Genomic DNA, 11,121 nt, shown 5'->3' on the forward strand with positions numbered 1-11,121 from the left:
CTTTTCGAATAACACAGAGAAACACTCGACCAGTTTATTGTTGAGAAGCTGCATCCTCCTACATGGATACTTGTACGCTTGGCATTATATATATATACATATATATATTATGCATATATACTATATACATATATCGTGTCATGTGGCAACTCCTGTACATTCCCACATTCAAACTGATGGAAAATGCTATAAGATTGATACAAGTGATATCGCGTTGACTTCGGGGGATAAAGGTTTCTCTGTGGTAGAAAGACGTCGCGTAACCTTTTCGTACATTTGATCTGTACTCGGAAGATTCTGCATTACCGCGAACGCGAAGGTAAGTAGTAAATCAAACAAGTTGCGTAGTCGTCAGTCGGTAAGGCGAGTCAATCGGGTGTTTCCTCGGGTGTTTCCGAGTATTGATTATCCGTACGCGGTTACATACGTATTATACGTATAACGAAAACGGGAAATAGTAAAAGTACAGCTCGAGCCTGATCGGCAGATCGTCGTGTATTTTCCGTGCCGAAGCCATGACTCCGGCGTTTGGACATCCGAGATTTTACCGTTTAATCGGAATACCACACTGAGCGGCGGGCAGATATGGCTGCACAGTGTACAGTTTTCAATAGGAAACTAGCAACGCCTATTCATCTATGCGGACGATAAGATAAGGTACACGAACAACATATAGAAATTGTGTGAAGAATGAGCGCATGTTTATCGCACTGTGGTTGCTTTCGTTTCACAACCATACACGTTTCCCTACGTCCAGTGCACGCAAAGAGCCGTATAGTAGATACAGTCAAGACGCTGTTGTACATAGAGTCTCGGGTATATTATTTCGGCGCCGAGAAGTCTGGCGCGGTCGCCACAGGCGCGTCTCTGGTTACTCGCCCATTTGGGGCGCCAAGGGACGACCGAGGGGGTGGGTCCCCCCTTCGATCCTCTCCTGCCCTTCCTCCCCCCCGCCCGTCCCTTCGCCCCGTCGCCCGAGCCTAACCTGTCCCCCGCCATCCCCGCGGACCCCGATCAGGCCCTCGAGGGCCCCGGAGGCCACATTCCAGCCGGACGCAAGTTTTCAAACATGGCCGAGCATGAATGTAGGTCCTCGACCGATCCTACGCCGCACCGCGCCGTGTGGCAGGCGATGCCCCCTTCCCCTGACTCCCCTCGTCACCGCAAGGCTCCGTTCCGTCGGCCGGGTCGTCCGAGCTGGCGACACCCTGTCTGGCAAGACCAGCGACGGACAAAGAAGGGGAACTCCGACGTTGCCACGTCCGCCGCCGCGCCGAACGCGTCGCCCAAGGACGAATCGGGATATGAGTTTTTGTCGGCGTTAACGCGGGCCGATTAGACATCGACCACGCGCCGAGATAAACGCGTACGCCGGATGCGTTATCGCGGGCCGGTATTTAACCGACGCGAAGATAGTCGCGATCGGAAAATCGCGACGGCTTGCGCCACGCTAGAGTTTCGCGTCGCCTACGTGCCGAGATCTGGCAACGTCCGAGAGCTAAACTTGTTAACTGCCGGCTCAGTCCACAAAAACAAGATGATCTCATTCTATACCGCATATGAGAAACTCTACTGTGCGTCGGCTCGCGTCTTCTCTTGCTCGCTCGCTGTAATTCCGCCTCGGAGTTCGATCCTCTCTCTTTCACGCATCTCCCTCTCGCCCATCTACGCGTATGTACGTTTTACGCTCCCCATTCTCTCTCTCTCTCTCTCACTCTAAATCTATCCCTCTCGTACTCGCTTTCCGTTCGGAGTTTCATTCGAACGATTAGACGTGCAAACTACAACGGGAGCGTTGACGCCCCGACGAACGCGAATCTTGAATGAGGCGGGGGGGTTTGCGGAAGGTATTGTTATCTGGGTGAGGAAAGCACGGGTCAAAAGTCAAGTAAGCGTCGTCGGGTGGCAGGAGGATCGGATACGTCGCAACGAAATCGAGGGACGGCAAGAGTCTCTCTCGCGCTCTCGGCGCACAGACCGAGGCAGACAACATGGCGCCGCGGGCAGTGTTTCCCGCGCGTCATTAACGGAAGTGAGGCCACAAAATGGCGGAGTTTTACGGCGCTGAGGTGTGAAAGGGGGGCGCCTACGAGGGTTCTTGTGCCGGTCGGTCGGAATGACTGGTAGTGGCGGCCGTGTCGAGGCCTGTAGAGGTGGGCGGCCGGGGGGGACGACGGGGGGGGGGGACACACGGCTTGGTCGAAGAGCGGGGCGAGGAGAGGGCCGACAGGCACAGAGGGGATCGGAGAGCCCGAGCGGTGCTGCGGAGCGCTGGCGATGGTGGTGGGGATGAAAATTAGTTACGGCATCTCCAAAGACCCAAAAGGAACTCCGCGCGCTTGCCGCTCCGTGCAATGTTACGTGGTGGTTAAGGATTGCCAGTGCTTATCCGTTCTGTGTAAAGTGTCTCGTGAGGAGTAGTCTCGGATAAGTGATTCGTTAATTATGGCGCATGGCGTCGCCGACGGCCTGACCGCGACCGACGAAGAGAACTGTGTTAAAATGGTGACGAAACATCAGCAGACCAACAGCAACAGCAACAGCAGCAGTAGCAGCAGCAGCAGCAGCGGCGGCGGCGGCATTCGAAAAACCGTGGGTGTGATGGGGAGCAGACGGATTTTCGCACCCGCGTTCAAGCTTAAGGTCCTAGATTCGTACAGGAACGACATCGACTGCCGTGGCAATCAGCGGGCGACGGCCAGAAAGTACGGGATTCATCGCAGGCAGATACAAAAGTGGTTGCAGTGCGAGGACAGCCTACGATCCAGCTGTGTCGATTCGGCCCTGCCGGGACGTACTTCGTCTCACGGTCACTCCTTAGGGAATTCCACGATTTCCGGGGCCCCGGGAACCGAGGGCCCTCGAGAGGCGGCGGCCACGGCTCCAGCGCCGGCCTTGAACCTAAGTCGCGCCAGACTGCATGGCGACGAAGAGTTGTCTCTTCCACCGGCGCAACAAGGGCCCCCCCTTAGGCAGCACTGCCCCGCTTCGCCCCGTTACCCCAGTCCGCGTACCGTGGCTGCGCTAAATGGGAATAATAATAACAATGATAGCAACATTAACAACAACAACGACAACGATAACAATGACAACGACAACAACGGTAACCCTATGTTATCGCCCGCGAGCAACAACAACGCCCTGCAACAGCACTTGCTAGCTACCACCCGTCCGGAGTTTCTCGACGCTGGTCGTTCCGAAACATCCGCGAGCCACGCAACCTACGTCTCGCCGTCCCGATCGGACGAACGGAGCGGCTACTACATGGCCAACAGCAGCTACAAGTTCGACTCCGTAGTTTCGTACGACGAGGGATCGCCCGACGTCAATACCTACCAACAGGCATCATCGTCGAGGTATAACCGCTCCCCGGTTCACAGGTATAACCCGCATAATATTTGCCACGAGAATTTCCCAGCCATCTCGGCCACGGAGCGCGATATCGGGAGTCAAATATCGCCTGCAGTAACGATTAAGAACGAGCCAGCCAGCCTAGACGCGGCGGCGACGGTGGCAGCCGACGCGGCGCCAGGGCCGTGCGATCCGCGGGACCAGCCGACCGGGCGCCCGAGTTCCCGCTCGGCCCTGTCGCCCTTGCCTCCCCGCGGCTTGTCACCGCCGCATCACGCCACCACCGCAGCCGTTCACTCGGAGGTATCACGCACGAGTCCCCTACGGACACAGGCAACCCGGGATGACGGAGGAGCCGGCGGCGCAGCCGAGGCGAACGAGAATTCCGGGAACGCAAACAAGGACGGGAACAGCGTTGCGTCGCTACGCCAAGCAATCGCGCGTCCGCAGGCCTATCCAGAACCGCACCGGCAGCATCAGCAGCCTCGCACGCACACGCTCGCACAGATTCCTCGTCAACAGCCGCAGCCTCAGCACCAGCACCAGCATCATCATCATCGTCATGTATCGCAAACGCATTCGCACCCGCCGGGGGACGGCGAATACGTCGATCTCGTCCAGCCACCTGCGTTGCCCTCTTCGGCCCCGATACAATGCCTGTCGTCTGTCAGGAGCAGCCCCCCTTTGGAAGGGGTGTTTCGCTCGGGTCCCTCGAGCCCCGCGCAAAGCCTACCGAGTCCGCATAGTTCTCGGGGCCCCTTGAGCTCGGGGCACTCGACCACGAGCTCCGACAGCGAGACGGACGCCCTAGACTACTCGACGGCAACGACGCTGGCCCCCTCCAACGACCTTGCCCGACGACGTTCCTTCTCGCTGCGATTCAAGCTCGACGTTCTCGACGCCTTCCACCGCGACGCCGGTGTTGCTGGAAACCAACGCGCCACTGCCCGTAAATTTGGTATCAATAGGCGTCAGGTACAAAAATGGCTCTCCCAGGAGACCGAACTCAGGGGTGAGATCGCTCTGCGCGGCGGTATATCCAGGCAGAGACTCGGTCCTCTTTCCTCCGCCGACTCGCCGATCGATCTTCGGACCAGTACCGCACCCGCCGATCTCAACGACGTCCCACGATTATCGCCGCTGGAACAGACCTCTGTTGATCCCTACTGCTGCTACAGTCCGGACCCGGTTTCTCCCCGTCCAAGGCAGCTCTCGCACTTCGTCTCCGCCGAAACATCGGAAATATTGTTGAGCTCAACCTCGGGGCCGCGACGATGCACGCTTTCCTGTTGCGCCGACAACGTTTCCTCCTATTCCCAGGAATCTCTAAGGATCTCCGAAAGCACCGTTTGCAGCTACAACAGAATTCAATCCTGCTACGCCGTCTCGACTCACGATTCGTCGGAAATGTCGCTGGTTTCGAAGCGGGGATGTTCCGCTTCGTGCTACGATTCAGAAAACATTGAGCATATCGTATCGTCGCCGGGATCCTCTTCGCCGCTGAAAAGATCCTGCACCTTGTCCTGCTGCGGCTACGCTACTTCACCGAAAAGATTGCGCCCGCATACCGAGGATGAAAACGCGGCGCCCCAAGACGCGCCCCTCTGTCTCGTCAAACGTAAAGGTATACCAGACCTCGCCTCCCAAGTCGAACCTGTTACCAGCACCGTCCCAACCCCTCCGGCGCCCCCGGCAGTCCCGTCCGCTCCACCCTCCGTAACCGCGACGAAGCGTGACGCCATCCTCTTCAAACCCTACCTGGACAATCCCATCGCAAAACCCATCGAGGATCAAGTTTTGTTCAACGGTTTTACGCATCAGTACAATAACAATAACAATTGCCAGAGCGTTTGCAATTTGAATAGTAACAACGGGGCCGGAAACAGGAACGGCGAAGGTTACGCCCTAGAGTTGAGCCTTAGAGTACCGATCTCGTGGGGAACCCCCGCGCAAGGCCTTTACTCCGACGTATCGCAGGTGGGCAGCGCCTTTGTGCGATATCCTACGGCGCCGCATTACACGTAACTACTCACGCGCAGCTTTTAGCCTTTGGAGGGCCGGCGCTATTCCCTTGACGTTCGGTATTTTTCAGAGATATAATTTAGGTATATAAATAGTCGAAACGTTCGGTGGAATTTCCGAGTTATTCGCTGACTCCTAAAAGAGCCAGGCCGGCGACCCTCTGAAGGTTTAATCTGCGATGAGCAACGATCAGTCGTGACCGATTTCTATCCAAACCGAAACGAAACGCGGTTGGTGGCTGTTCGGGACGATTATAAATGCTAAACGACGTCGTTCGGTTGGCCGCAGGTGGCACGAAAGTACACGCGTGGTCCGCATTTCGTATGGGTATCGTATGCGACGGTATGTGTATGAGCAGGCGAAACTACGACCGCCTCTAATAACATGTTTTAATGAGAAGACGTGAGTTCTATCACGTATGAGACCACCGTCCTGTCGCTCGAACTCGACAACGTCACCAATCTTGGGAATTGATAAGATCGGTAACGAAGATTAAACTCTTATACGATTAGTGGATCAAACCGAGATTACAACATGTGCGAAAGGCGGGAGAAAATGTTAGCATTACCTTAGCGCCGTCGTGGTTCTCGTTAACAACGCTACTCTATCTCGCCCTGCACTTCGAAGAGCGACTTACGATTGCTTCTTTATCTCAGATCAGCCAAGTACATCAGCTAGGCCGTTTAAAGGTCGCCAAAGGCCGATATACGTCGCACAATCTATAATTACTAAATTATGTCAGATAGATATTTCTAAGCCGTTCGACAGATACGTGACCGCGAGGCGAGTTTCCGAACTGCTGCATCATACAACGCGATCTATAAAAACCCAAAGAAATTGCGACTCAAAGCTCAACTTCTGTGAATTAATATTATTCCAACTCTGGTATAAATATAGGTATATAAACATCTGTTTAACACTATACCTTTATAAGCGTCGCCAAATTAGGACGAATTCAATTGCTCAAAGAACCGCTTCCACGTAAAATTTATCTAATGGTTAACGTGTATTTTTTTAAACGCAATTCTGTACATATAATGTAAATACGTAAAAGCATGTTGAATTATTTTATTGTTATTATTAATATCACAATTATTCATTATATTGCTATTATTGATACTATTATTGCTATTAATAGTTTAGTTACAAAATTTACCAATTTATTGAACATTTCACAATTATTATTAGAGATGTGACGAATAGTGATTTGGCCGAATACCGAATACTCAACTTTTGGCGTAAGATGTGTGCATATCGCGCGTGACAGGTCACGAGTCTTACAAGTGGTGGTCAGCAAACGCAAAACAGTATCCAAGCCTGACAAAATTCGCTAAGATTTATATATCTATCGTCTCCTGGCAGTAGTGTTTATAGTGAGAGGCTATTTTCAGAAGCTAGTATTGTTTACGACGACAAGCGCAATCGTTTCCTACCAATTAATGCTGAAAAAATGGTTTTCATTCGTCGCAACCTACCACTGATAGATTTTTAGTATTGAAGCAATAATTTGTTATAAAAAAAGATACATTTTTTTAGTAATATGTGCGTTTTTCTCATAATTTGGTATTCAGTATTCGGCCGAGTACCGAATATTAAAAAAAAGTGGCTGAATAGGGCAAATACCGAATAGTAGCCGAATATTCGTGGCATCTCTAATTATTATACACATAGTGCCTGTTTGAAAATAACTTTAGTACTGGTACACAGCCTAGAAAACAAAACAATTGAAATACCAGTACACGAAATATCACGATGGTCCAATGTAAGTTATATAATATGTTGATTATAGGGTGTATTTATATGAATATATACACATAAACACACACGTGTATATATATATATTCAATACCTGTGCCTTAGAAACTGTCGTATCGTTAGATTTAAACTTTACGAATTTAGTAAGAGTGCATAAATTATTGACGATCGTGTTCATAATAAAAGTTTTAATCCATGTCGACTAATCAACTGTGAATCATGCCTTATGTAATACAGGGAAAATCATAATAACAGAGGCCTTCATAGAAATTTTTAAATTAAAAACTTGAAACACTCTTGATAAGAAAGCTATTATATTGTATAAGAATAGAAAGGGAAGAAAAATCATGTAAATTTAAGCCATAATAGTTGAATAACGCCATAATCCTTACTCAATAAAAAAAAATAGTATTGTTGAATGACTGACAAAAGAAAATAATAATGTAAATCTTAATTATGTATATGTGATGAATGATCAGTATCTATATTACCGGTTGTACAGCCTCCAGAGTCTAATACTAGAGCAATATATATATATATATATGTATATGTATATATATATATATATACTAAGCGATTGAGTAATAAAAAGATCTAGATTTATATTTATCAAAATTATATTTTAATACAGGAGTTCAATTGTTATAGCAAGAATGTAGAGCGCGTGCCTCTGAAATTTTTCACTGACAAAAATCTTTGTGCCTAATTTTTGCAAAAACAAAACGGAATAAGCAAAATAGAACAAAAGAGAAGCGAAGCAAAAAAGGCCGCAACAATTCTGTAAACTTTGCCGAAGGCAGCTCAAGGTGTGATATCGAACAGTAATTTTATTGACTAATTAGTTAAACGATAATGATACATGTATTCTAAATTTTTGCAGTTGAGAGTTTCAGGCGCCTACTGATATTCTATTAAACATAAATACAAATAATATTCTATATTTACTATTGAACAATTCACGTTCACACGAGTGTATATTGTTCGCATATCAATACATAAAATATCATTTTTATAACGTGATTCATCGGCAAGCAATTAATTTTTTGTACATTCGAAAAATATCTATTGTATAATTAATAGTGTATTATATAAAGAAATTTACTGACCTTGGAAGCAAATATAAGAGATTATTTTTAAACAAATGTATAATTGATTAATTTACATTCCGCTGTTTAATCATTACAGTTTTCCTCCTTCGTTCTGGGCACGGCTACTAAAGTCCAGCTAATGGCCTACCACAAAAAATCTGGTGTAGAGGTACAAGATGCTGGTTCAATTAAGCCGAATTAACAAAGTTCATGTTTACCAGTGAAACACCAGCATTACCGCGTCCGCAACGTCACGCCTCACACAGGAAGTACTAAAATATTTTTGTGCGTAATCCCTTCTAACTCGTGTGTCACAAGTCAAAAAATAGAATCTCGCGTTTTTAGTGACAATTTTTCGTAGGTCATTGTTCCCTGATATCGCACGGACACACCACGACGAAGACGGACTTCATTGTCAGCTAAATAAACGTATAATAAATTACAATAAATTACATGGGTGAATCTATAATAACAATATATATTCGTAGGTTTGACTACGCTAGTTTTATGCCTAGGTGTTGAGAGTGCTCCCTGTACTCATTGATGACGCAATGTAATAACTCGCGTATCGCCATCGGTGTATCATTGTCAACTATCAGCTTAACAAGAAATTCTTGTCGGATGACGCTGTTTTCGATTAGAGGAAATCAGATAAATTCTCGTTGCCTTTTCTGGATATAGAAAAACAAAAGTGAACCGGTTATTCTTTTGTCAGGCTTACAGAAAAATATTCCATTAGACGCGGGTGCGCGGTTGGGAATCCATAACATTTTCCACTGATTGTGAAATAATATAATCGAGACGGCAATATCATTGTAGGTATACCACTTCGAGCATATACCTATGTACACCTATGCATACATACTCGTTACAGTATATGTCGCATATAACGGACTAGTTAATGATTGCCGCTCTCTCTAACGAGTACGAATATTGAAGTAAATCATTCTTAACAGTATTTCTGGAAATGAAATACAGTACGATGGTTGAAAAAGCATCAACCATCGCTGCAAGCCCTGATCGGGAACAGAATAACTCGCAGAATACCAGAGCTTTTCGATTACACAGGAAATGAGGTAAATGATATTGTGTCCGGATTTTGCTAACAAACCTTCGGTGACACACAATAAATTTAGTCAAGAATCCACGGAGTGAACCGAACTTGAACGCAATATGAAATTATAATTCAGTTATCGCGCCCGCATTGTTAAATTATCCTTGGGAACTGACCACAGCTAACAATGGGAAGCCGACTATGGTTATAATTATTTTCCTTGATGTCATACGCGAATCTCACGGTACCGCGGAGACAGTAAACGGCATAGATATTAATCACAAGGCTGCAGATATCGTGAGTCATTTCGCGATGCTTCGGCCTCGTCGACTCGTCGTCGGTCGTTATCGCATATTCGCATCGTCGTTTTCGCACGCGCGTTTGATTGCGTCAATTCTCGGTAAAGTTGACCGGCTGCTAACTAATTGTGAGATTATTTTTATTTCTTGTCATTACAAATCCCTGCAGATAAAAATTCCTGATACGAATACCGTTTCCAATTGCGGCAGAGCGGCTGCTGATACCGCGCCAGGAGGATTTGCAACGTGTTGTGAAAAGACGTCAACCTGCCACTGCCGTGGACTGGTACGATGATTTGAAAAATCAACAAGTACGGTAGAACATTTTCACCAAAAAGCACCTCGTGTGCAAAAACCTTGCGCCTAATACGTTATATTGAAATCTACCAAAAAAAGTTTACTTTGCAACTTAGAAACCACCAAAATGACGGTCTATACTGAAATGAGTACCAGTAATGATACCCTTATCTGCAAAAAATACTGTAATCGATATCTTTATTACCAAGTGCAACGTAACTTATTTGCAAAAATATGAAATCGACACGAAAAACCAACAATTCGGGACTAATAAAAAATTCGGAACACCTACTTGGTGAGCTACTACTTTGTATAAAATGAAGAATGTTGAAAAATGCTGATGAATTGTTTACAAAATTAAATCGTGTACCACACCACCGTGTTATCATAACTAGACCGTAGTATCGCTTTATTTTCGTCTCCATGTAAGTTTCGTATGGGTCGAGTGACTTTCTACATCATTTTTATACTCATACTGCAATTCTCTTATTCCATCGACCAAATATAGCTAGATTGACACGCGCTCTTGTTTCTGTCTCCATGTAACTTTGGCATAGAGCGGTACCTTTCTATGTTATCTTTATGCTCGTACAACTTTCAAGCGAAAGTGGTCTGAAGACGACGGAGACGAAAATTCTTCGGAGTATATCTCAGCTCTCCGTTCACTGATTTCATTGAAATAGATCCATTGATTAGATACCCACGTTCTAAAATTCTCCAATTTCGCCATTAATCGTCAAAGGGGAGAAATATGTGATAATATTTTCGCCGTATTGGCCGTAGGCTTCTCTTCACGTTAAAGAGACTACGTCGGCTTGTGCGTGAATTTTTTTTTCAATGTACTCACAATCAGTGCGTGACTCTACTGAGTCTCTTGATGCATCGGCTCGCGAGTAAATAAAAATTTTATCATTTTTAAATATACTTGGCGCGAGCCTACCGAGGGTCTTGATACACGAGAAACTCTTATTCGGTCTTTTTCGTAATATATCTGCAGCATTCACGCATTGTTCTCTGAGATTGATACGTGTCTGCGTATTGGAAAACGCACGTGTCCAGTATATTCTACATATACGTATTGTCGAATTTCACAGGTACGTTGAGATGTGTGATTGCGGATTACTCTACGGAATAGCAATGCTTTCGGGACGTTTCTCATCACTAATCGCGAACCGTGACGATAGCTCTGCCGCATATTTGGACGCCTAATTGTCCCGTTTTCGCACGGGCGTAATATGTTTGCTAGCACGCAACG

At 46.9% G+C, this 11,121-nt stretch overlaps 1 protein-coding gene across 1 annotated transcript; it reads left to right on the forward strand.

The window, feature by feature from the left end:
- Positions 1-935: 935 nt before the first annotated feature.
- LOC124178825 lies at positions 936-7,806 on the forward strand. Its single transcript, XM_046562528.1, has one exon. The coding sequence runs from the start codon at positions 2,446-2,448 to the stop codon at positions 5,374-5,376; it is 2,931 nt and encodes a 976-aa protein (XP_046418484.1). The 5' UTR covers positions 936-2,445; the 3' UTR covers positions 5,377-7,806.
- Positions 7,807-11,121: the final 3,315 nt, after the last annotated feature.

The sequence above is a fragment of the Neodiprion fabricii genome, chromosome 3, assembly GCF_021155785.1.
Source record: "Neodiprion fabricii isolate iyNeoFabr1 chromosome 3, iyNeoFabr1.1, whole genome shotgun sequence".
NCBI lineage: Eukaryota > Metazoa > Arthropoda > Insecta > Hymenoptera > Diprionidae > Neodiprion > Neodiprion fabricii.